Below are 27854 nucleotides of genomic sequence, written 5' to 3'. Positions count from 1 at the left end.
CTGCACGACAACACTAGAATCCTCTTGTGATCAATCACGCACATAACAGAGTCTGTTAACAATGGATTATCACAAGATGTCTTTAGACCCGAAAATGGTTCTAAAAATCCCGTCAACACTTTGATCTATTTTGAGTGAAAATTATATAAGAAGAGAAGATTATCAAAACCTACAATAACAATGCAATTATCTAGTTTCCCACCAACGATACTAGCTCGTAGAGCTTCTTGATCCCACAGAAGTCTTTAAACGAGCGGTCGTAAGAGATTTCACCGAATTAGGACTTTCCTCTCCAAATAGACGGCTCCACCAAAAACAACAAGAATGAAGTTTGTCTGGCTGTTAGGATAGTTGGCAAGAAATGCAAACTCAAGTATTTATACACCAAGGTTTTTTGGTGATGGAGGACATCCCTTATCAATAGCAGACACAACTTAGCTATTACTTCTCTTTTACGTATTTCCTAGTTTGAGTATTCCTTTTTATATCTTCTAGTCTTTGTTTAGGTATTCTATTTTTTTGTTAAACTCCTTTATTAAGATTTCTAGTCGGTTATGTGAGCCTATATATAAAGGCCATATCTGTTTCAGAAGGACGCATTGATTCATATTATTATTATTATCAGTTTATCAAAACCAATTCTTTTAACTTTCTGTTCACGTTTACATTCTGATTTCCGTACTTAAACTCTTTTCGCATCTTTACAAACTCCGTTTTGCTTTCATCATACACGTTATTCTACCCTAGTTGGTATCATTCGATAGTAAATTGGATTTTTATCTTTTCTTTGATCTTGTTTTCGCTTCCGCAAACCTATTCAAAAAAAAATCCAACAAAGAATTTCTTTCAGAACCCTAGTTTTTTGTTTCATGGCTGATACAACCGAATCACAGCTTGCTAAGTTATCTTCTGATGTTAAAACTTTGCATAAAGACTTTAACGACAGATTAGCTAAGTTGGAAACTGTACTTGCACAATTGGCTTCGATTATGGAGTTTTTACGTATCCAACCAAATGAGACTATTGAACCTTCTACAAAGGAAATAGAGTCCTCTGTCAAGCTAGGAGAATCAACTTCTATACCTCATGGTGTTGTTTATACTACTGGTATTCCTGGGTACAAACCAAAGAAACATGAAGTTTATGCTCTCAATCCAAAAAAATAACATCTAGTTTTACACGATGACAGTGACGATGAAGATGATAGAGAAGATGATCAACACAGGCAGTGGACTGAAGATAGACGTATTCTTTCAAGACATACACCATATGGTTCCTTACCAGAGTACAAGTTGAAGGCCGACATTCCTACTTTTAATGGAAGTTTCAAAATAGAAGAATTACTGGATTGGCTTTACGAATTTGAAGCTTTCTTTGAATTCATGTATATACCAGACGATACAAAAGTTAAATTAGTGGCTTATAAACTCAAGGGTGGAGCTGCTGCTTGGTGGGAAAATATTTGTGAAGATAGAGTTAATTATCATAAACCTCCAGTTCGTACATGGACACGCATGCGCAAGTTGATACGAGATAAATTTTTACCTCAGGATTTTAGACAACAACTCTTTGTTAAGCTGCAAAACTGTCAGCAGAGAGCTCGTTCTGTTGAAGAATATGTTGCTGAGTTTTATAATTTAGTTGCTCGTAATCAAATTCAAGAATTAGAGGAACAATTGGTAGCGCGTTTCATTGAGGGTTGAATAAATTGATTCAAAATAGTATGACTCAGTCTGCTTTTACAATGGTTGAGGCTATTCAACAAGCTATCAAGATTGAGAAACGTATTTCTCGTTCTTCTAAAGCTCCTCAACCTCGTCAGCCTCGTTACAATAACACTTATACGATACAACAATTCTCAGGTCGTAGTTATCAGGATCCGTACTATTCTTCTTCTCCAAGTTATAGTTATCCAGAAGAATTTACACCTCCACCTCAACGTCAGCTGCCACCACCATTAAATTTTTCGTTTTCCCAAACACCACTACCTAAAAATTCTTCACCCATCTTACCAAATCTTGCTGAGAATTCTTCTATTCAACAACAACAATCAAAATCTCAAGGCATCAGGTTTTCTAATATGAACCAACAACAATTTCCTCCACTTTCTAAACCAACAAATATGTACTCCAAATTTAGAGGGGATAAGTGCAATAAGTGTAATCAATCTTGTCATTCTTCTTCTGATTGTCGCAGATTCAATGGTTTTATTGGAGATAATTTTGTACAACATGAATCCAAGGGGACAGAAGAATTCGAGGATGAAGATATTAAGGATGAGGATTGTCCTGACTTACATAAGGTTTATGGTGACCATTTGGTGGGCATGATCCGTCCACTTTTACTTAATCAACCTTGTTATTCTCAAAGACATAACATATTTAAAACAAAGTATTTTATTGGAGGCAAGGCTTGTGACATGATTATTGACAGTGGTAGTGTTGATAATTTCATCTCTTCAATGGTGGTGGATAAATTAGGATTACCTGTTTCGCCGCATCCTAATCCTTATTCTATAGGTTGGGTAACAAGTTCTTCTACTCAACGTATTACACATCAATGTGTAATAACGTTCTCTTTTGTGGGTTTTGAAGACTCAGTTTTATGTGATGTGATAGATATGAATGCAACACATCTTCTTCTTGGAAGACCATGGCAATATGATGTACGTGCAGTACATGATTGTTTTGAAAACACATACACATTCTATAAAGATGGGAAAAAGAAAGTTCTTCATCCTTCTAAGTCTTCTTCTGTGTTCAAGGAACATAGTGATGACAAGACAAGTGCTTTGGTGGCTACAATATCACAATGCTTACACTCAACTCATACTTTGAGTTCTCATGAAGACAACAAGCCAATGGTAGTAGTTTCTATTCAGGTATAACCTTTATTATCCAAATATTCTGAGTTATTTCCTGAGGAATTGCCTGTGATTTTACCACCTTTGAGAGATATACAACATTGCATTGACTTCATTCCTGGAGCTTCACTTCCTAATCAAGCTCATTATAGGTTAAGTCCTACAGAAAATGAAATTTTACAAGGTCAAGTTAATGATTTACTAGCTAAAGGTTTGATTCGACCTAACAACAACCCTTGTGCTTGTCCAACATTTTTAGTACCTAATAAAGATAATGGTTGGAGAATGTGTATAGACTGTAGAGCCTTGAACCGCATCACCATTCCATATAGATTTCCTATTCCTAGACTTGAAGACATGATTTATTTGTTTTCTGGATCAATTATTTTCACTAAACTTGATCTTAGGAGTGGATATCATCAAATTAGAATCAGGGAAGGAGATGAATGGAAGACTGCTTTCAATACAAGAGAAGGGTTATATGAATGGCTTGTTATGTCATTTGGGTTATCTAATGCACCAAGTACTTTTATGAGACTCATGAATCAAGTTTTACAACCCTTTCTGAGTAAATTTGACATTGTCTACTTTGATGACATCTTGATTTTTAGTCACTCTACCAAGGAACATCTGAGTCATCTTTCTCAAGTTTTTCAGGTGCTATCTACTCATTCTTTATTTGTCAATATGAAGAAATGCACATTTATGTCACCCGAAGTCACATTTTTGGGTTATGTCATCTCTTCTAAGGGTATTCATGTTGATCCTTCTAAAGTCAAAGCTACTGTGGAATGTCATGTTCCTACTTCTATCAAAGAGGTAAGAAGTTTCCATGGTTTAGCTTCTTTCTATAGACGTTTTATGAAGAATTTCAGCACCACTTCAGCTCCTCTTACTGATTTCTTGAAAAGAGAAACGTTTACTTGGATTGAAGAAGCTGATAGAAGTTTTAATACACTTAAAGAAAAGTTATGTACAACTCCTATACTGGTCATGTCTGACTTTACCAAACCATTTCAAGTGGATTGTGATGCTTCTATTATTGGAATTAGAGCAGTTTTATCTCAAGATGGACATCCAATTTCTTATCATAAAAAAATTATGATACTCAAAAGAAGTGGTCTACATATGAGTTGGAGTTACTTGATCTTGTACAAGCACTCAAACAATGGCATACTTACTTGGTTCATCGTGAGTTTGTCATTAACACTGATAATCATGCTCTCAAGTATCTTCAGACTTCAGCTAAAGTCAATCGTATGCATGATATATGGCTGTCAACAATTAACAAGCATACTTTTTCCATTAAACACAAGAGTGGAAAATTGAATCAAGTTGAAGACGCTTTAAGCAGAAGAAGTCATCTTTTAGCTACTATTTGTAATGAAAGTTTTGCTTTTGATTACATTAAAGATATCTATGCTGACGATGCAGATTTCAAACAACTATGAGAACAATGCAGCTCTTCAGCTCATGGAGTTAATGATTTTCTCATCCAAGATGGTTTCTTATTTAAAGGTATTTGTATTTGCATTCCTAATGGTTCTTTACGTCTGCATTTAATCCGTGAACTGCATGGAAGTGGTCTTGGTGGTCATTTTGGAAGAGATAAAACTATTGCACTTCTTGAAGAAATATATTTTTGGCCTTCTCACAAACGTGATGTGCAGAGATATGTTATGAAATGCATGGTTTGTCAGCAAGCTAAGGGTACAATTCAGAATACTGGACTTTATACTCCTTTGCCGGTACCAGAAGCTCTATGGGTTGATATCAACATGAACTTTATTCTTGGTCTACCCCGTACAACAAGAGGGAATGATTCTGTAATGGTTGTATTAGACTGATTCTCCAAAACGACACATTTTATTGCCTGTAAAAAAGTCTACTGATGCTTCCAGTATTGCATCTCTGTTCTTTAAAGAGATAGTTCGTTTGCATGGCATTCCAAAGTCCATTACTTCTGATAGGGATACAAAATTTCTGAGCTATTTTTGGAAGACATTATGGATACGTTTGGGTACTACATTACAGTTTAGTACTACTTCTCATCCACAAACTGATGGACAGACTGAAGTCGTAAACAAATCTTTGGGTAACCTGATTAGAGCTAAATGCATGGATAACAATAAGCAATGGGATACTTTACTACCTCATATGGAGTTTGCATTCAACACTTCAGTAAACAGATCCACATGTAAAACTCCATTCGAAATTGTTTACTCTAAGGTAATCATGTATTAGACTTAGTTGTACTTCCTAAGTTACATACTTCAAATGTCAAAGTTGATAATCTGTTAGAGCAAGCTTCTCAACTACATCATGAAGTTAAGGCTAAACTTGAAGAATCTAATGCTAAGTAAAAGGATGCTGCAGACAAGCATAATAGATTAAAGACATTTAAAGAAGGAGAGTTGGTCATGATTCATCTACGTAAAGAAAAGTTTCCAGTTGGTACTTGTAATAAGACTAAGATGAAGAAGTATGGTCCTTTTAAAGTTTTGAAGAAAATCCGTGACAATGCATATGTCATTGATCTACCTAAAGACTGGAACATCTCTAATGTGTTCAATGTTCAAGAGATATTCACCTTTCATGGTGATAATGATCTTCTGCTTACTATTTTCAACTCAGAGACGAGTTCTATTCAAGAAGGTGGGGACTGATGCAGGACATCCCTTATCAACAACAGACACAACTTATCTATTACTTCTCTTTTACGTATTTCCGAGTTTGAGTATTCCTTTTTATATCTTCTAGTCTTTGTTTATGTGTTCTAGTTTTTGGTAAACTCCTTTATTTAGATTTCTAGTCGGTTATGTGAGCCCATATATAAAGGCCATCTATGTTTCAGAAGGACACATTGATTCATATTAATATTATCAGTTTATCAAAACCAATTCTTTTAAATTTCTGTTCACGTTTACATTCTGATTTCCGTACTTAAACTTTTTTCGCATCTTTGCAAACTCCGTTTTGCTTTCATCCTACACGTTCTACACTATTTGGACAACAAGGAAATTCCAAAACTGAAAATATTCTCAAGATATTATCATTAAAGTACCTAATTTTGGTTTTCCTATTTCCAATTAAATGCCAAACTATATTTTCCGAAAACTCTCATAGAAAACTTCTATTATTAGTCTAGCACATTAACTAATAATATTTTCCAGAGGATATACTTTAATTGATGGTAATTAAAACATATATGATGAAAATCATAATTAAATGCTTTTCACTTTTTCGGACATGGGAGAACCTTGAGTATCAAGGAATATCTTTGAACAATAAATGATAAGAGTTACGTACATGTTCAAATAATGTCGACATCTAGAAGTTTCTTAGCAAACCCTAACCCCAAGCTTCACACAAAACATACAGAGATATGTGAATATTGGAAACTCGGTTTTGCGTCTTGGGATCGGTAGTACCAACCTCACAATGTAAGTTGTGATCGGTTATACCATGTTTCCCAAACCAGGTTGTAACCGGTTACACCTTGCTTCCTAGAGGTAGCTTGTGATCGGTTACACCTTACTTCCTGAGTTATCCTGTGATCGGTTACACCTTGTTTCCCAAAGGTACCTTGTGATCGATTACAATTAACTTCCCAATTCATCTTCTGACCGGTTATACCTTGGATCCGAAAGTAACTTGTGACCGGTTACAACTTGCGTTCCAATATAGCTTATGACCGGTTATACCTTGATTTCCAATGTAGCTCATGACTGATTATAACTAGCTACATTATATAGGCAATGATCGGTTATACCATAAATCTTAACAAGTTAAGATAGGTTCTACCTTGTCATCTTATATTGGTCATTCAAAAGATATTCAATAAAGAACCTGACCATTCATGATTTCCTTTCGATTTTGAAATAAGTTCATATATGTACTTCCTTTAAACAAATGTTATAAAACATTGTTTCCTAGGGTGAAATCATTCCTATATAATGCACACGTAATCAAATAACTATATACAATAGATTATGTCGATGTCGTATTTACGAAGTTCCAAAAGATAAGCATTTATACTTCGTAATATGTTTCCTTGATACTTTGATCATACTATTATGACCAAGTCTCGTCACTAGAGTATTATATACAATATATATAGCTTGGCATGTTATGTTATCAATATAGCACGACTTGAAAAATACATTAGGAACGGAAACAAGATCAAGTCAATATTACTAACATCAAGTGGAAGGATGATGTCTTCGTTGTATTCGTTACTTCTTCTCATTCTTCAAGTCTTCGGAGTAATACTTGTACGTCTCAACATTCTTAGACTTGCTAGTCTAACCTAAACGAAGTTGACTCTAGTATTTAATCAAGCGACTCTAGATGAGTTTTGATACTAAAATATGACAACCAAACTTGACATACCAACGCTTGGTGGTTTCAACCGAGTTATGCTCTAACAATATTAAACTCAAAACAAGACTCGATATCATTGTAAATCGCCTTTGGGACGAAAAATGACATACATGTGACCTAATAAGTTTAAGAGATTTCATATGAAAGGCTAATCACCCATATGAGACTTGATTCACATCATATTTCATAAAGATAAATCACCTTTAGGCAGATTCGTATTCATAATTTCTGAATGAATCAAACAAACCATCATAATACGTCATTCTCATTAAAAAAAATTCACATATACTCAAAGCATCATGTTGGAATACTTAGTAGAGTAATGAGCCAAAAATTCTTTACAAGTTACAAATTTGAAACTAAAAATTCAAAATACACTTTGACGTCCAAAACTTTTGTTGTAAGCCAACTTCACCATAACTTGAACGACTGGAACGTGACGAAAACTAATTAAGATCCTATTATGCAACAAAATACATTTGTTGTATGAGAAAAAACTGATTCTAATGACTGTTTCATCAGCGTGTAGTTTTCCTAGTTGAAGAACATGTAATATTAGGTGAGATGGAAGTTAAATGTTGGAATTTCAGCTCCTTAAGCTTCATGCTTTAAAAATAAACATCATATAAAAATAATTATATGCTTAAATCAGAAATTTTACTTAATACTAACATGCTTTACAACACGCATAAACAACACCATACATAGCAAGAACATTACATATGGTTCGTACTAAAACAGATTGAAAACGAGGAATTAAAAATAAAACACGACACTCTAGCTTTCGTGACTTATTATCAACTTTTGTTTCCTCATATTCTTGATGATGGATAGATGAAAGCGAGTTTTCTTTTTAAAACAACTCTGAAGCTAGAAATGAGTCATAGTCATGCTTGTCACATGTCACTCTAACCTTTCCATCATGAGTTGGAAGACACCTCATGACTAAATTGGACACCTCATATGACATGCCAAGCGAGTGGAGTGTCATGTTAGCTTTCAACCATTTATAGCATTAACTTTAAGCTAGTCATTAAAATATGATTAAACAATATACAACCTTGTTGAATATTTTCAACAAATGCATTTTTGTTTGCCGCTACGACATGCGTCCCCTATTTCAAATTAGTTAAAAATTGAATAAACACATTTCTGCAAATAGCCTCCATTGATGCCTCTTGAAGGTGGATGTAGAGACATCTCCAATAGGACATGAAACCCTTGATTGTTTCTCTTGAAAACACATCAAAATTATTGCTTTCTTCTCTTTTAGTAGCATTATCATAAACTTTCAATAATGTGTTCTTGGTCGGGTTAGGAAGTATTATCCTTTAATTCGATTATCGTGTTAGGGTTTCATTAAATCCTGAAGACATAATTCGTTAACCTAACTGTACTCGCCATTTAATTGGAAAAGTTAAATTATTGTTCGAAAAACGAAAGATCTTTGAACACAACAATAAAGTCCAGAATTCTGACCAAAATTCTCCGTTTGCTTTTCATCCTCTAGTTTAATCATAATTTATACATACGTGGACCTGGAGTGACTATGCATAGATTACCCCTTGAACAAACCTTAAACAAGACAAAAAATTAACTTTCACTAGACATGCATTAGCTACATCTAAACATAATTTTGTGAGAAGCCCATAAAAATTCCAACTGTACCATCTAGAGCTGACAAACGGGCGGGTCGGGGTTGGCTTGTTACGGGTTACACGGGTTCGGGTTAACACGGGCCAAAACCTGCGGGTCGATATTCTTCACGGGTGGTCATTTCTTCAACCCGCGCCCGTAACGGGTTAAGCTTGCGGGCTCACAGGTTAACCCGTTTCTGGTCAGTCAACTTGCTAGAAACTGATGTTGACAGAGTTTCCTCTGTTTCCTGGTTTCTTTTCGGCCACATTCAGGCCATCTAAAGCATATTCTGTGCAACCTAACATTCATCTAATTCATTCAGTGCACTCACACATTCAAGACATTATACAATGCTACATTACACACTGCTACAATCTTTACTTCAATGGTAAAGACAACAACAATTACGGAAGAAGAAGACGAAAGAAAAGAAAAAGAAAGAAAAGATAAAATAAGCATCCTAAGAATACCCATATACTATTACGTTCATATACTCCACAAAGAACATAAACAGGACTTGGTAGCTATACTCAAAAGCTCTCACAACCAGCCACCTTCACCATCCACCCCCACTTAAATCCCACCATCACTGATTTACTCTGCATCTAAAGAGTTGAACTCAGCAGAATCTTAACAACATCAACAAAACAAACCATAAAGTCTTCAAACAAAGTTTCAAAGACAAAGCAAACTAATTCTAAGACAAAGTAAATCCCACCATGCATTACAAACCACAGACTCTTCAAATAAAACTTTCACAAATAAAGTACAGTGAACTAAACAAATTAATTGAAAAACATCATCAACAAAGCAAACTAAATTAAATCAAAAAGAAGAAATAAAAATTACTGAAACCGAAAAAAAATCTGATAAACCAACTGAAATCAAAAATTACACAAGTTAGGTCAAAATCAAACATGATTAAGCCATAAGGTTGTGATTTATACCTGTCAACAAAGTTGGAATTGTGGATAACCTATCAACAACGTTGGGTTTTCGATTTCAGAAACTTTTTTTTCTAGGTTTACGAAAATTCGAAGTTGGGTATACAGATCTACAAATCGGGAAGAGGGTTGTGTTTTGAATACCGCACCTCTCTGCCAATCTGGATTCTAAAACAATCAATACCCATATCTTGGAATCAACAAAAGAATCTTAAATTTCTTATTCTGAATTCTTAAATCCTCATCAATTTCAGATCTCAGTTCACAAATCAAGCCCTACTTCGATCCATATGTTGCTTCGATCTATCTTGCTTCTGTAAATATCGACCATTTAATGGAAAAGAGTTTCAAATTAGAAGATGAAAAACACGTCAAGAAGGTGAAGGCTATGCATTCCTTTGAAGATTACGTATCCAAATCTTATATCTTCCCATAATCAGTTATGGTTTAAGTTATTGTAGTTGTTGATTTGTTTCTGGGTGTTTCAGTTGGCTCTCTATATCACTTTTACTGGTATACGGAGAAGAATAAAGAAAAGAAAAAAAAGAAAGGGAAGAAGAAGAACAAGTAATGTTGAGATGACACGTTATACTCAGGGCAGGGGACACACGGCGCAATATACCGAGGGAAATGGAGTTGCGGGTAACGGGTTAAACCCGCGGGTTTACAAGCCGGGCCGGGTTAACCCGTTTCTCCACAGGCCGACATCTCTCTAACCCTAACCCGACTTGTTTTGAAACAAGCCGAGCCGGGTTCGGGTTTTTATGGGCCGGACACGAATTAACCCGCAGATTTTAACTTGTTTGCCAGCTCTAGTACCAACCCTCTATATGCAATCTTCGGAAAACAAAGAAAATGATTTGAATGCCTGATAAAATCCATGGGATCCTTTGTGTAGGTGAGGTAAAATCAGCTTCGAGATACTATACATAGTGGGACACACCATGTCACAAATCAAGACTTTTTACTTGGAAGTGTGAAAAGAGAAGGGTACCAGTAGTAAAACATTTGCATACTAGTTACCAAGAGCACAAGTACAAAAACAACATTTTTGCTCATACGAAAGTTATGAAGAGAGCTGCAGAGAGCCAGACAAAACACTGGTTTTCTAACTTGGTAGTCTTTCTTTACTACTTCTCTCGAGGTGATTCCTTCAAACTCTAGACTGTGCTGCCCTTTCTTTAACTATTTCTCGTGCAGTGAGCTATTTCCATTTCATTTGTTTTTTATCTTTTTTTTTGAAACTTAAACAAAAACACTCCTCCCTTCCTATAAATACCCTTGGCTTTCCCTTTAATTATCTCCTCCATCCTTCCCTTCGTTCTTTCCCTATTACTACTACTACCATCTCTTTCTTCCCTCCCTTTTGTTGTTTCAACCTATTTGTCTCTTCCTCTGTACTCTTCTCTCTCCATATTTTCTTGAAGATTCTCTGTTGCTGCTTAACACGAGAGGTTTTTTATTTCCGCAAACGGAATTTTGAACTACATAGAGTGTGAGTGAGGAAGGATGTTCAGAGTTGAAGAAGAAGCAGAAGAAAGAACAATGTCGGTTTGTAAGAACCAAGATCCTCGTATTCACGGCATCCAAACTAAAATTCGTGTTGTTCCCAATTTTCCAAAACCAGGTTTATCTTCTTCTTTTTCTTTTGACTTTTGTTTTTAAATATTGAACAAACTAATTAATGTTAATGGGGGTTTTATTTGTAGGGATTATGTTTCAAGATATAACAACTCTGCTTCTTGATCCAAAGGCATTCAAGGATACTGTTGATTTATTTGTTGAGAGATATAAGGGGAAAAATATATCAGTGGTTGCAGGTAAAAAGAAAAGGAGTACTATTTCTTTTGTGTTTCTATTAAGATTTTAATTATCTAATTATAATTTCTTGTTATTGATCGGCAAATGCAAGTGGGATTTTTTTTTGTGTACTTTTTCAAGGATTTTTTTTTTTTAAAGAAAAAAAAAATCTTTTGTTTGTTTAAAGTGGGCACTTTTAAGATTGAAGAAAAGGTAGATTTCTACTCTTTCAATCATCACCATTGCTGAAGTTTCTGATTGTCTTTTAGAATACTTTTTTTTTCTTCTAGTGATAATTTTCATGGGGAAGTTTGAGTGGTTTTATTTGACTACAAAATTTGTCAGTGGCTAGGTTATTGAGTATTATCTATGAAGATACCAAAGAAAATCTAGTGTTTAAACTGTTTCTTGATCCTATTGTTATTTGCATGTTTAGTGGTGGTGGGTAATGGATGACAACTTGTGTATATGGACCCAGCTGATGTAATTTTGGCATTTCGGATGATTTTTGTTTGTGGCTGGATATTGTGTGGGTTTTTGTCCCTTCATTGTTTCAAGACTTTGTTCTCTTCTTGTTCTGGACATCCTTTTTTATTCTCTGTTTGAATAGGATGGTCTAATTCTAATATTCACTTAGGGGTTTTACCTTTTTCTTATAATTTCTTTGGTGTGTGTGGTTTGCTTGCATTCTGAGGAACGAAGTATCTGCCAGTGTTTACTGAATTGTGGTCTAGAAAGAGGGCTAGGTTATCTGAATTAGCACCTAGTCTTTCAAACTCTTAGTTCTTTGAAGAGCTGATTATGAAACCAGAGGTGAAAGGGGCATACTTGCATAAGTTGTATTGATTAGGCCTTTTGTGATGGAGAGGGTTTCATGAACTCGTGAAGTGGGTTCACTTTCATAAGAAATTAAACTAAGGCAAGATACAATCTCCTGAACATCTAATTAACCAGAGTGTTGCATATGTTAGGCTGATAAACTGCTGATGTTAGACGATTCCATTTCCTACGCTGATTTTTTTTAATATTTTTTTTCTTTATAAATACCACGATGATGCGAGTGTTTTTTCCCCTATAATCATTGTTAGTTTAAATTGGAAGTGACATAGTTGAATAGTTAAGGTGAGTCAACTGTTACATGGGATAAGATTTCTCCATCTGTTTGAAATCAATCTTTCAATTAGAAAAGAATGTGTAAAAGTGTTGGTCTGTTAAACCAACTGAATTGAATCGAACACTGCGACTCCGAGTTCTTTCACTATAAGGTTATGGCTTCACTGACTTACATAAGAGTCGGTTGAATTGACTAGGAAGTGAGTAATACTCTTTGAGTATTTTAGATACATCTTAATCCTTGATATCAACTTTGCATTACACCTATGTGTTATTTTATTTTGTATAATTTGATTTTCACACTGTACTGGTTACTGATCAAGCTAGGACATGGGCAACGACTTGTAAAATCTTTCACAAGAGGGATTTAAACATGCAGCTAAGGGTAATTCATATAACTGATTATAGGTCAAAAAGTTTCAACATGGTATTGGTATAATTGAGTATATATACTCTTGGGCTCATCCAATTGCCACCTATAACTCATTTTTGATTTTTCTGTCCTTAGAGAGCCTTTGTTAACCCATATACAAGTTAAGGTATAATAAAAAATTGTGTAACTGCATTGATAGTTGGTTCATTTTGTCTTATTCCAATGGAAACTAACTTCCCTTGCATTGGATTACAACAAGTGATTTCCGTTGCAATAAAACAGGCAAACTTGTTTCTGGTGCAAACAGTTAACTTTTTTATTAAACCTTAACTTATATATGGGTTTACAAGTCAACAACACCAGATAGACGTCACTAGATAACATGCACAATATATTTGCATTCACTGATCACACAAATTAATATGTATGCATTTACCACTTCTTCTTTGCCTTGTCAATTCATTATCCCTTCTGAGCGATGAATACCAATTAATATTCAATCTTTTTATGTGTTTTGCTGGACTCTTCTCATAGATCTTAGGTGTAACTTTTCCGGTTCTCTTGTTGTTGACTTATCTACACTTTCTATTGTTAATGCAAATTTCTTTGCGTAGAAGCTGATGATAGCATAGTGCCCTGTGTTTTGTATATTCAACTGATGGTGGTGTAAATGTATAATGCCCTGCACTTTATATTGATATCCGAAACATTAAGCTAGGCGAGCTTTTGCTTAAACATCGTCTTTATATGATTGTAGGAGTCGAGGCTCGGGGTTTCATATTCGGTCCACCGATTGCATTGGCAATTGGAGCGAAGTTTGTTCCATTGAGGAAACCACGAAAATTGCCTGGTATATTTTACCCTCTTTATCATAGTGGTTTGGTTTTACTTAAATGCTTTCTTTTTTTCTCTATTACTATACGATTTGTGAGCTTAACCTTTATGTCTTTCCTTTCTTTTCCTCTTTTTGTGTCAAACACATTTAAAATCAGATTATTAAAGTTATGAAATGCGCGTGTGTGTTTCTTCATTTTCTCTTTGAGTCTACTAGTCTGTTGATCATTGTCTTTCCTTTGGTCTGATCACTTATAGTCCAGAAGCCATAACTTTCTGTAGAGATTTCTGATGGATCTCGAATTTCTAAATTTATACCTTAGTTTTGTCAATATCACCCGAACCTCATTTCCCCATCAGTAATTCTTAAATTTGGCTGTGCTTCCGCTTCGCTGGAAATTCCTCTGCCCTTACTGTACTTCAGCTTGGTAGTTTAAGTTTGAAATTTTTGAATGTATTTTAGACAGTTCTCGATCCCTTTGAAATTCAGATTCTGCATTGCAAATTTGCAGTGCATTCGAGTATCAAAAGAACTTTGGGGGAGACTTTACTGGTATGTAGCATGATTATACCTTGTCTAAGTAGGACAAAAAAAGGTGCAACATGTGTGAGAAACATAGCCTGTCTCAAGAAGTTTCAGAAACACGAACTGCAGAAGTGCAAACTTATTTGAAACTGTTGTTGTTAAATGACTTAAAACTAAAGAGTGAAGAGGGATGTGCACATATATTAGCTTGTCGTTTATTGAGTTTCAACTCAAATCATCTAACAAGGTAGACCTATTCTGAAACCCACATTTTCAAGACAGACCAATGTTAGCGGATGATACAAAAACTTTATTCAGGCTAGAAATAATACTTTTCATTAGAATGTTCTTTTTTGTCTTTTCTTTGTTCTTTTCAAAATGACTTTTCTTATTTGAAAAGCATAATTGTTATTCTCCGTATCAAAAGTGATGCTTTAAATTGTATGTTGAATATCCTTACAATTGCAGGCAAAGTCATATCTGAGGAGTATGTTCTGGAATACGGAAAAGATTGTCTTGAGATGCACATTGGAGCAGTTGAACCTGGTGATCGTGCGCTAGTAGTTGATGATTTGATAGCCACTGGAGGAACCTTGTGTGCTGCAATGAAATTACTTGGTAAGTCTTAGTTTTGAGGATTAAATTGTTTCCATATATTGTAACTCAATTGACTTTTTTATTTTAATTTCAGAGCGTGTTGGGGCTGAAGTGGTTGAATGTGCATGTGTGATTGAACTTCCTGATTTGAAGGTGTGCTCATTTTATACTTGCTGATTTTTTTTGTTCTGTTTTATTTTTCTGGATCATAGTCATGCTTAAATCATTAGCTTCATTTTTAGAATCTAATGTCGCCCAGAGTATGCAAGTATACAAGTACGGAAGTTATTTATTCTGCACGGCTATGATCAACCGTGTAATCATTTCATAATATGATGAAATGTGCAGGGTACACATAATCCATCTCAAAGTTATTTCCCCCTACATGGCTGCATTAGACAATGAGCAACATTGCAGAATATCATGAAACTTCCCGAGCATGCATACATCTCAAAGATGTTATGAATAATGTTGTATTGTTTTAAACTGCCGATGTTGATACTACTATTTACACTTGAAGACTGCCATGGTGCTTTTTAGGACATGCAATCTCATAATATTTGTTGTCCAAAACTGCTTGAAAGCAAAATTTGTGTTAATAAAATAGGTCTAACTGAATCTTTCGCTTATTGTATGTCACTTTGTACTCCTCTGCTAGGCTGCAATCGCTTTAGGATAAAAAAGAGTAGTTAATGTAAACCCTCAGCTTGCTACTTTGTTTGGTGGATGTGTGAACTACCTGGTTCTTGATACTTGTTTGGTTTTACTGTGGGTGCCAGTGTTTAATCCGTTGAACTTTGAATGACACTGTGGTTCTCTCTCACTGCTGCAGGGTCGTGAGCGTTTAAATGGTAAGCCGTTATATATCTTGGTCGAGACCCACTAGAAGATGGTAGCATCGCATCATTGGCTATGCACCTTGGCGAGGATTAAAAATGATGATGTTTAAACAGCGGAGACATATTATTCACAACTCCTTTACAAAGATCAGTTCAAGCGTTCTGCTCCAAGAAGGTCGTTCTGCTCTTACACTTGTGGACTTATTACATGGATCTGGGTAAAATTTAGGCAGTGTTTTCATGTTTTGAGCAAGTTTTCTTCATCGGTTAGCATAATGTATCCTAATTTATGAGAAGGGGTTGTTGAATGAATCAAATCAATCAATAACATGGAACCGGATATCCTCTTTATTGTTCCCTTTTATCCATTTAATTTCTGAATGTCAGAAAACTATTCAATCAATAGTTATACGCTTGGCTTTGAAGCCTCTTATGTACAGGCTAAAAATCCAAATGTATGCAGAATTTGGCCTGCATTGAATATTCTGAAAGCTGGTCAGAAAATAAATCTGGGATACTTTAGCAATATCTAAATTAGCTCGGAAGAATTTTTAGATTGTAACTGGTGTATATGGCAGAGACCGAAAAGATTAGAAGATACCTGGAACTTGGGTGAAAGCAATGACAAGTGCTAACTATCTCTCTATCTAACATATGCTGAGGCATATAAAAATCTCGTGCTTTGGGAAGGACTTAGCTAGCTCTCCGCCCCGCCAAGCCTTGTCTGTACTCTGTCTCATAATAAAACCCTGGAGCTAGTAAGATAAAAAGTTCCCACTGGCCACTGCTGTCTCAAAACAAAACCCTGTCAAATAGGGCGCTAAAATTAAAAAGAAAAATATCCATTGCCTGGATTGGGGTGCTAAAATTAAAAAGATAAATTCCATTGCCGGGATTTGAACCCGGGTCGCCTGGGTGAAAGCCAGGTATCCTAACCGGGCTGGACTACAATGGATTGTGAACGGTATCAGTTATTTACAAATATGAAAGATTTCCTTGAATTGGCCGATAGCTCCCAAATTACGGAACTAGTTCAAAAGACTGACCTCAACTTCAAATTCAAAGCTCACCCGTGGTTCTAGAGGAGACAAAGACATTCTTGAATTCTATCTAATTTATTATTGGGTAGCAGATGAAGCCCTTCGTTTTAAGTCTTTTGTCAGGGAGACTTTGAATTTGTTGGTTGGAACTAATGATCCCTGGACAACGGGAATCAGTACTGTCATATATTACTAGGTCTTCTGCATAAGAATGATGCACTAAGAGCAACTGCAGTGGTGCGATCAAAACCAAAGATCAAAAAAAAGATCAAATTTTGGGTTTAGTCCGTGTTGTCACGTAACGGTCCCGATTAAAATTTGGTCGCGCGTAATTTAAATCTCCGCCACAAAAAAATTTCATCGGGCGTATCTCAAATGTCCGCCCAATCAATCACCAGGCGTACTTTAAATTTACGCTTGTCAACAGGCGTACTTTAAGTTTACGCCTAATTTTTTTTTTTTTTTTTTTTTAATTTGAATTTTCATCGGGCGTAATTTAAATCTCCGCCCGTTAACGCGCGTACTTTAAATTTACGCCCAGCAACAAGCGTACTTTAAATTTACGCCCGACTATATTAGGATTTGGTATTTGGTCGCGACCAAATATGGTCTGGAATTTGATCTTTGGCTGGGATTTGATCTTTACTCCGTCCCACTGCGTCACGATCTCATCCCAAATTTTTGGTTATACTCGCCCACTATGGATGCTCTAATGGGATACCCGATACCAGATCAAAATAAAATAATTGATACACCAGTGGGATTTATAGAACTCATTTGTGTAATTTGAAATTTAGCACACCGTCTGGAAGAGATGTTACGTAGTAGTAGTACCAACTATAATTTCCACACTTTTGTCGTTGGCAAACATCAAATTGTACATCATACATTTGACCACGGAATGAATGTTGTGATATACCTGATGATAGGGAAAGCTATTAGAGTTAACGGGGCCATATATTACAAAAAAAACATGCACACCATAGATTGCCAACACAAAGAATCGCACCGTGCTATTTTATTATGAATACATTTTAGATACAATAGTGAAACAAACACGCCATCTTTTGCAGTCTTACATTCACAGAGATAAACAAATTTCAGAGCTTCATTATTATTCTAGGTAACTAGTGCTCACTAGAAGATATATATATATATATATATATAGATAGATAGTATTGAGTTGAGAAGCTTCATTTACTAGCTGCTCGCAGATCAAATAGATTTGCCGCCTTAACGTGGGCAAAACACAACCCTATAGTTTGTACCACCAGGACAAGTAAAAGTACTAGTAGGATCATCCTTCGGGTAACTATAAGCATTGGAGCACCTTTTTTTGAAAAATTTAGATAAAGCAGTCGGCCCACAGCTGCCTGAGTTGCAACAATACTTGTCTGTCCTCAAAACTGTGCACGGATTATTGCAACCTCCTGGTGCCTTCAGTTGTTTCAGGAATTGTCCATTTATATCAGCCGTGCATTTGATACCTCGACAGCCGCTCGTAGGGGTAAAGCTCATGGGTACATTAAACCCATCAACGAGAGAAATATCAAAGAAATCCAAGTTATTGAATTGGTTTAATGCATATTCAGCTAGGGTATTTGGTGGTTTATCATCAAAGTTGCATTTTGTTCGACCCCATATGCGGGATTGAGTTGTTCCAGCAGCTACATTGATTTTCCAGGATTGGTTTGGGCCTAATCTTCGACCTCCACCTGGTACAGCTGCAGCCCAGACTGTGAATCTACATTTGTTCACGATGTCAAAGGTAGCTGCTTGGGTGATTGCGGTGAAATAAAACAGTGAAAACAATAGGGTTGGAGAAAAGATGAGGGAAGTTGGAGTATGAGTATTCATGTTGATCTACGAGCTTGATCTTGTTTGTAAGAATAAACATCTCAAAGGTACTGTTTATACAAAAATATTTTGGCATTTTTGGGGTCTATTCTTTAAGAAATTGGGTATCTCCCGTTTTGAATTTCACAACCTCGTCATGCCTTTGGATAGTTGTGAACGTTGTCTATAGACTCTATACATTCAACTCGAATATCTTGACTCGTATTATTAATAATATAACAAATGAAAGAAGGAAAAAATGGGTACAATGCTTTGATTTTATACGCTGCCGGCCGTCCTAAAGTTGGAATAGGTCTATACTGGGGTATTAAGTCAAGACGGATTCTTCTTTTACGATATCGTTGGATATCTAAGTTATCTTGTTGTAATGCTTGTTCGTCGGGAAAAATATCGTTTGGTCCTTTTTTAGGTGGGCTCATTTCTGTTTGGTTCTTTTGCAAAACGCCTTTACTGTTTGGTCCATGATTATTTAAAAATATAAAACAGACAAAAATATCCTTCTGTGTTAATTTTTACTTATTTTTTTGTAGAAGTTCATTATGTGTATCAAAGTTCATTCTTACAAATGAAAACCTAATAAAAACCAAATTAAATCAAATATGAACGAACTTCATTATTTCATTAAAATTCTACAAAAATTTCATTATTAAGAACAAACTAGAGTTCATTTATGGAATGAACTCCTCATAAAACCTATATAAACCAGAGTTCATTTCTGGAATGAACTCCTCATAAAACCTATATAAACCAGAGTTCATTTCTGGAATGAACTCTTGATAAAAACCTATATAAAACAGAGTTCACTTCTGGAATGAACTCCTGATAAAAACCTATATAAACGATTATATTCATCAACAGCAGAGTTCATTCCAAAAATGAAGTTCATTTCAGTAATGAAGTTCATTCCAGGAATGAAGTTCATCTTAAGCAGCAGCAACAACAACAAAACACATAAATCTTCATCTTCAACAACGACAACAGATTTCTAGGGTTTGACGAGTTCATCTTCATCATCATCTTCAATCGCAGGAACATCAAGAAATCCAAAAAACCTAATTAAATCTTCAACAACATCAGATCTATCTTGAGTTCGTCTTCATCTTCATCACCAATCGCAGCAAACATCAAGAAAAACAAAAACATAATTAAATCTTCAACAACAGCAGATCTATCTTTGACAACAACAACAGTAGTATAAGATGAGTTCGTTCCATCAAGAAAACACATCAAAATCTTCATCACAAACCAGAGTTCATTCCTGAAATGAACTACGTCATCTTCATCTTCTTTATCAGCAACAACAACTCATCTTCATCATCTTCATCCTCTCCATCGTCAGCAGCAACAACAGACGAAAAAACATCAAAATCTTCATCACAAACCAGAGTTCATTCCAGAAATGAACTCCGTCATCTTCATCTTCTTTTGTAGATCCGAAACTTACCAAGCATGTGAATATGATAAAGGTTCATCATCATCATAAATAGCAGCAGAATCTTCATCCTCACCGTCTTCATCATCAAAACAGAAGCAAAACATCAAAAAAAAAAACACGCAAAACTTCATCGTATTCATAATCATCATCATCATCGTTCATCTTCTTCATCACTAGCAGAGAAAAAAATAGAGAGAAGAGAGAATCGTTCATCATCATCTTCATCTTCTTCATCACTAGAAGGAAGAAAATAAAAAAGAAAAAAAAAAAGAGAGAAATTCTAGATCCGAAAATATAGGAGAGAGAAAGTAAATCTGAGAATGATTTCTTCTCTCTTACTTTTTGACTATATATATGGTCCTAATCTAAAAGGGTATTTCTGCCACTACAAGATGACAATTACATCATCCATGACGTCATCGTAGGACCAAACCATAATTTCTAGGACCAAACTATAATTTATATTACCAAATAGGACCAAACAGACAATTGACTAGGTCAACTGGACTAGCCTCTCTCTAATATATTATTTGTAGGACCAATTGGTATTTCCTACTTGTTCGTTTCAATAGAGGGAGGATCCACTCACATTGCTATTTTCATACGTCTTATATTTTATAAATTTGTATTATTATTGGATAAATAGTATTATTACATCAACTAGTTGGAAGCGTAACAAGCTAAGCTCCAATAGCGTACTACTATACTACATTAGTTGAACAAGTTTCTGTGGTAGTCTACCAGCGAGCCTCATGAGGAACCAAGCCAAGGTAGTCGAAGCAGATAGGGGGATGTGATTATGTCACAAGGGAGCAAGATAACTCTACCTTCCATGTTAAGTTTTGTAATATTGCGCCATCGGGGACTCGAACCTGGGACCTCATGGAGCGCATGAAACCTCTATGGAACGGGGATGACCAGCTGAGCTTAGTGGTCGTTTTAAGCTAATATGTTGGGATGTATATTTTTTTTTGCAAAGCTTTACGTACCTAGAAAAAATGAGTGCATACGGAAATATCAAATCCCACTGTTTACCAATTTTAATTTCAAACGGGCTGATATTCAAGATAATATATGGTGATGTTATACTTTTCAGAATAACAGGAGCATAGAGCTTCGTAATGTATCCTCAAAATACTAACTTTAAATCCACCACTAATTAGGTGTTATAATAATAATAAAAAAAGGCATATGAAGTGTGAGAATAACAATGTGAATGGATCTTGTTTCACACATGTCTGAGGCTGTGTATGCCAGCATCTCGTCTTTTTATGAGTTGGTGGGGCTCAAGGCTCATGGAGTCACCTGGGATGTGCTTGTGAGTCTCAAGTATCATGGAGTCATCTGGTACGTGCTTATGAGATTGAGATTGAGGTGTGTATATTGTACTCTGAGAGTGTCTTTTGTTTATATGATACTATATAACACTTAATTTAACCAGTGAATCTTTCGAGGATGTTACTAGGAGTCGGGAGCAAGTTCATGATGGAGGAGACATGACCAGTGTATCTCGTAAGGATATACTAAGGTTCAGACACAAGTCTCGGGAGCAGGCATGACCAGTGTATCTCGCAGAGATGTACCGGTATTCAGTCACAAGGCTATGTAAGTCATGTTAGTGAGACCAAGGCGTAAGTCGTTCTTACCGGATACCTAAATCTCGTTCATGCTCATGGAATCAACTGGTGGATGCATCATGAGGTTATGAGTATACATGACCAGTGTATCTCGGGGGGGGGGGGGGGGGGGGGGAGGGATATACTAGGAGCCGCGTCTATAGGCTCTGAGGACGAGAACGTAGTCATGTGAGGCCGATGTTGGTTCTTGTATTAGGCCAAGAGAAGCTGAGTCTCGCACATGAGGCCGAAACTTGGGTTGGCATATGAATCTAACTTTTGAAGTAAAACTCAAAACGAACCTTAAAAATGCCATATTTCCCTTGTCACAAAAATCAACATCAATACTTGGTCAATATATTACGAAAAGATGCGATATACTGTATGAGAAAAGAGGGTACCAAATACATTACCAACTTTTTCGTTACGGAACCTATAGACTATTTTCTTGTGTGAGTGTCAGTACTGAAAAAGCGGGGGTATAACAACCACACCAAGTAATTCGTTCGGCAATCTGTATGGACTAACTCCAATATAATTCCGAGAGCACCAACTTAAAAAGCGAGCTCAATCAATAAATATACCAAAGAGTTATATCTCTTTTTATATATCAAATCAATCAGCAAATAAAACAGATAGAAATCTATGAGCCTGATTGATGTGAGCAATACTTGGACGGTACCAATGACCAATGATCAAGTTCCAATCAATTCCTATCCAACAATCAAGGTCAGATTTACCAATTGATTGAACTATGCACAACCTGTGATATTTCAATTATATAAACAAATATAATACGAAAAAGAAATAACACGGACACCAGAAGTTTTGTTAACGAGGAAACCGCAAATGCAGAAAAACCCCGGGACCTAGTCCATATTTGAACACCACACTGTATTAAGCCGCTACAGACACTAGCCTACTACAAGTTAACTTCGGACTAAAATGTAGTTGAGCCCTAACCAAGTCTCACACTGATTAAGGTATATTCGCGTTACTTACGCCTCTGAATCCCAGCAGGACTCTACGCACTTGATACCTTAGTTGATCTCACCCACAACTAAGAGTTGCTACGATTCAAAGTCGAAGACTTATGAACAAATCTGTCTCCCACATATAAGTCTATTCTTATAGATAAATATGTCTCCCACAGAAGTATCTATAAAGTTTTTTTTTCCGTCTTTTGATAAATCAAGGTGAATAGGAACCAATTGATAATCCGGTCTTATATTCCCGAAAAACAGTTTAGAAATATCAATCACCTCACGATAACTTAACTATAAGGTAGTGGAAGAAGTTATTGTGGAATCACAAATAATGAGACGAAGAGCTTTGTGAATAATTTTTATATCTTACCTATCGGAGATAAATCTCGAGTTAATCTTAGAGAAGATAGTACTCAATACGATAAAACAAGTAAGATCAGATCACGCTACTATAGAGAAAATAGTTGGGTCCGGCTTCACAAATCCCAAATGAAGTCTTCAAGTCGTTAACCTATAATGGGCTTTGGAAAAATCTAGGTTAAATGAGAATCGACTCTAGTCGCAACTAGGACACAAGAAAGTATCGGGATTGGGTTTTCCAGTTTCTAGAGTTCTTCCTTATATAGTCTTTGAAATCAGGGTTTGCTTAGAATCAAAGCTAAGATAGCTTAGTAACAAAGCATTCAATATTCACCGTTAGATGAAATCCTGATTTAAGATTCAAGCTAATTCTGCTTAAAACCAAAGCAATATCTCTCCACCGTTAGATGGTCTTAGCTTGTTACACACAGATGAAATATACTTTCATTTAGATATGGGTAACCGTACCTAAACGTTTATATTGAGTTGGCTCAATAACAGTTAACCGAAGTTAGCCATATGAACACTTTTGTCTTAACCACATTCATCTAACACTTCTAGATAAACTATGATGATCAATCAATCATGAAATATAATCAAATGAATCTAATTGTGTTTCAAATAGAGTTGTTCAATTGTTCACTATTTCACAGAAATATATATAAACTAATTGAATCAAAATCAGATTGATTCATGAGAATCAATTCATGAACATTAATCCACGGTTTGCAAAGATTGCATTCCTTAATTCAAAAATATATTTGTTCATGAGTATGAAAAATATAGCTTCCGGACTCTGGTCTTGTCCAACAGTTTGCAAACCGGTATGCAAACTGTTGTCCCGGACCTTAACTCAGGTAGAACCTTTCGGATACTGGTATGAAAACTTGGTTCCCGGACTTTAACAATTAAAACCTTTCGCATACTGGTATGCAAACAAGGTTTCCGGACCTGAATCATACCACAACAGTTTGTATACTGGTATGCATACTGTGTTGTATCCAGACAAAGGTTAATTGTTCTAAACTCCCATTTCAATCATTGAAACATCCTTAGAAGACGACAATAGTTGTCTCATACAAACTATTAGCTTATAAGTAATTTTCAAGTGATCGAATGATCAGTACGAAACTTTCTGAGTCGACATCAAATGATTGTCTCACACAAATCATATAAGATGTTTCAAGGCGATTTTCACATGATCATCTTTTGACTTATTATTTAGTTTCCAATAAATAAATTGTTTCCAACTAAACTCGTCAAGAATATGATGAACATAGCTAAAGAAAAAAGCTTCCAACACATATTTCGAGAAATAGATAACTGAGTTAAACTCAGCTCGAAATATCAAATGTGTATAATATAAAAGTATACATAGCTATACGACTTAGTCTCATTAGGAGATAGAATATCATAGACTTCTGAGTATAGATAAGTTTTCGTCTCCACATACCTTTTGTTGATGAAGTTCCTCCAAGCTCTCCTCAGTAGATCTCCATCTTCAATCGATGAACGCCGTGAATTCTAAAGCTCAACTACACATTCTATCCTAATCCGAGACATAGCTATAAGTAGACTAGAAATCAAGACTTATAGTTTTATCACCTAAACTTGACAAACAAGCTTGAGATAGCAACGCTTGCGAGTTCGATCGAGCAATACTCTAACAATATCCCATTTTGACAATTTTAGTGACAAAACTATCAATACATATGGATTATAAAATAAATAAACTTTGTAGCTTCTCATCCATCATACTTGATTTCCTTGGTTCTTCAACATTCCTGGGATTCGTAATCATAACAATAAGAAAACAATTGTTCTCAGTTATTGTTATACAATGTCATAGTATTATTACACAACATCAAAGTCCAATTATATCACAACTTTGACAATAATACTACGATGATATGTATCACTCCCCCTTAGTCAACACTTCCATCTCACAATGAAAACCACTCCTCCTTACATAATGATCCATAAACTATATGTATGCAGTGTGAACTACCAAATAATTCTCCCCCTTTTTCTCAATATAAATTGGCAAATGTTCGAAAATTGCGAGATCATAATGAAATTATCAAAGAGATAGTTCATGCCTAAAAGAGAACATATCAACTTTGTTTCGATAATTTGACATAGTCGAAACTTGGTGTATTTATCAAGGAGTTTATAAAGATACAAGATAACTCCTACAATAATCACAGCCGCACTCCCCACAAAGATTTGGCAATTAAGCCCAAGTTAAATTAAGAACTCTCCCCCATAAAATGTCATTCCCTAAAGAACAACAAGAGCGACCTTACTTTTACAAGAAAAGAAGGATTTCTTTGGCAATTAAAAAATTACATGAAACATGAATTTGTATCCATAAAACTCGAATAAGTTAATCACAAGAAGACCTTATAGATTTATTTAGTCGGAAATGCTCAACATAAGAAAACTTACGGATCCATACAGTACTTTCACATAGAAGTGGATCAGGGAAAGATCAATACCGCGGAATGTTCAAAAGTTTATTCTATCTTTTATCAATATTTGCATAAAGACAAAATAGACTTAACTTTTGTCATATATGAGATAATCATAGTTCACGGACGTAAACACACATATCTCATAAAATATTTTTGCAATATATAAAACCAATAAAGATTAATACTGCAAAATCATCTTCCAAATAACTTAGAATTTAAATAAATCTAAAACATTGCAAGATGAAAAACGTTGGCTATAGCTATGTGTAGTCACAATATTTGTTATTCCAAACCATAGTTATCCTTCTTAAACATAAGAATAAATTCCCATAAGAAGTTTCCTAGATAACAAAACGAAGAGACAAACAAACTCGTAAAGAACCTACAAGATGATTTTCCCTAAGAAGGTAGAATCAATCTTTTTCGCACGGATTTACACTAAGAATTGCTACCAAAGACGTATAAAAAGAATTTTCTTAACAAAGAATAACATACAAAATCACTAACGACCATGCACCATAGTTCACATAAGAGGACTGTGAACATTTAAGAATCTCATAGCAATGCGTACTGCTGCCCATTCTTGAACTTTCTTCTTTGTGATTCACCAACAACATTCTTTTAAAATCTACAAATGAGATTATAAGAGAAGTACTCCAAGAATCCAAGTGCCCAACTCCAAGAGAAGTGGTACATATCCGACGAAACAGAGCAAAACACTCAAAAACAAGAAACGGAACGAAGACCAATTTTAACTCATCCAAATCCTGAATTTCTCATCATCATTTTGAAGAGAATTCAAAGAGGAAGAGAATTCAAAAAGAATGAGGTCATTCCGAGTTCAGACGAAGAAGTTAAGGCCAAAACAAGTTGTCAAAATTGACGTCTACAGGCCAGTTCGCAAACGGTGTTCACCAACAAAATTTCATGAACTGGAGCTGTTTGCATGCTTAGTATGCGAAATGAAGTCCCTGGATTTTAATTTTAAATGATGGTATGCATACCTGGTATGTGTACCATGAAGTCCAAACATCCCGAACTACTATTTTCAAACCTAAACATCTAAGAACCTTAAATACAAATCAAGTTAGGTAGACAAGAACGATACACAAGGTACATGTATCATTATAAGTACTTTAATCAAATAATAGAAACATAAATATTTCTCAAGTTTTAGACATACCTTTTTAGAAGAATCCAATCGAATTCTACAGCCTTACCAAAGATTCAAAATCATACCTAACACAGTATGTGCGCCCCAATTCTCGTGCCTCCCTCACCGTATACGTAACATGGCATTATTTGGTGAGGATGCACTTACAACACAATCAAGTTGTGTTGAGGTGAACAATGCCTTGCTCACCATAGGTGATACAAACCGACTTTTCTGCATCTATGGATTTTTCACAATCCATAGTTTTTGGCTTATTTTGTTTCTTCTTCCACCAACTATTGTGTTTCACTTTTGAATTATCATGAAAGAGATCACTTTTAGAACCTTTCATATCCAAATTCATTTTTCCAAAGTACTTTTTAACTTCCAACATCATGAATATTGCCTTCTCCATAGTCATGGAATTTTCTGGGAGATCATTTCTTTTCACACTCAAATCATCATTGAACTTCTTTGGTACCCACTTCTGAGTGCGTTTAGGAACAATCAGAACCTTCTTCCCATTACTCTCTTCTAGATTTCTCAAAATAGAATTGGATTGACTATTCTTTTGCAAGTTAGTCTTTATCCAATTGGGATCATCGAATCTTGTCTTCGTCTTTACAAAGTTATCCTTTTGATAATCATTACAATTGTGAAAAGACTTCGTATGACATTTATAGGAAAATCTAGGTTTATCACATCACTGATTCCTTTGCCTAAAGGTTGGACGTTCACAACTTGTAATGTCAAGGGTGTTAACCTTAACATATGATCTAGGTTTAACCACTTCTTTTGACACCCAAACAAGAATATCATGAAGTTTTTCATTACTTATACAAAAACGACATCTCCTTTCCAAGTGACCTTTGTTTCCGCAATAATGACAAACTCGTTGGATTCATGCGTGCTGGTTCTGAAGGTCGATATACTTTGGTCTTTCGAAGATTAACTACCGGTGAAGGTATTTCACTTTTGTCATCAGTGGAAACCTTTTGTGGAGAAGAATCACTAGCCTTGACA

General features: G+C 35.4%; 2 protein-coding genes and 1 non-coding gene across 3 annotated transcripts; 1 reads left to right on the top strand and 2 right to left on the bottom strand.

Annotated features, from left to right (window-relative positions):
* The first annotated feature begins 10912 nt into the window (after window positions 1-10912).
* LOC113297140 (adenine phosphoribosyltransferase 3-like) lies at window positions 10913-16301 on the top strand. The gene is made up of 6 exons (XM_026545553.1): window positions 10913-11455; window positions 11538-11648; window positions 13872-13964; window positions 14943-15092; window positions 15166-15224; window positions 15904-16301. The coding sequence occupies exons 1-6, from the start codon at window positions 11338-11340 to the stop codon at window positions 15955-15957; spliced, it is 585 nt and encodes a 194-aa protein (XP_026401338.1). The 5' UTR covers window positions 10913-11337; the 3' UTR covers window positions 15958-16301.
* Window positions 16302-16791: 490 nt separating this feature from the next.
* TRNAE-UUC lies at window positions 16792-16865 on the bottom strand. Its single transcript has one exon. It is a non-coding gene; the product is annotated as a tRNA-Glu (tRNA).
* A 1318-nt stretch (window positions 16866-18183) lies between these two features.
* On the bottom strand, window positions 18184-18807 carry LOC113294583 (thaumatin-like protein). Its single transcript, XM_026542972.1, has one exon. The coding sequence runs from the start codon at window positions 18805-18807 to the stop codon at window positions 18184-18186; it is 624 nt and encodes a 207-aa protein (XP_026398757.1).
* Between the last annotated feature and the right edge of the window lie 9047 nt (window positions 18808-27854).

This window comes from Papaver somniferum, chromosome 7 (genome assembly GCF_003573695.1).
Source record: "Papaver somniferum cultivar HN1 chromosome 7, ASM357369v1, whole genome shotgun sequence".
Lineage (NCBI taxonomy): Eukaryota > Viridiplantae > Streptophyta > Magnoliopsida > Ranunculales > Papaveraceae > Papaver > Papaver somniferum.
The sequence above is the reverse complement of the archived record's forward strand: the minus strand, read 5'-3'. Positions and strand labels throughout refer to the sequence as shown.

Coding starts and splice junctions, on each gene's coding strand:
- LOC113297140 (XM_026545553.1), top strand. CDS start 11,338: ATGTTCAGAGTTGAAGAAGAAGCAGAAGAAAGAACAATGTCGGTTTGT. Junction 13,965..14,942: donor GAAACCACGAAAATTGCCTG/GTATATTTTACC, acceptor TTACAATTGCAG/GCAAAGTCATATCTGAGGAG. Junction 15,225..15,903: donor TTGAACTTCCTGATTTGAAG/GTGTGCTCATTT, acceptor TCACTGCTGCAG/GGTCGTGAGCGTTTAAATGG.
- LOC113294583 (XM_026542972.1), bottom strand. CDS start 18,807: ATGAATACTCATACTCCAACTTCCCTCATCTTTTCTCCAACCCTATTG.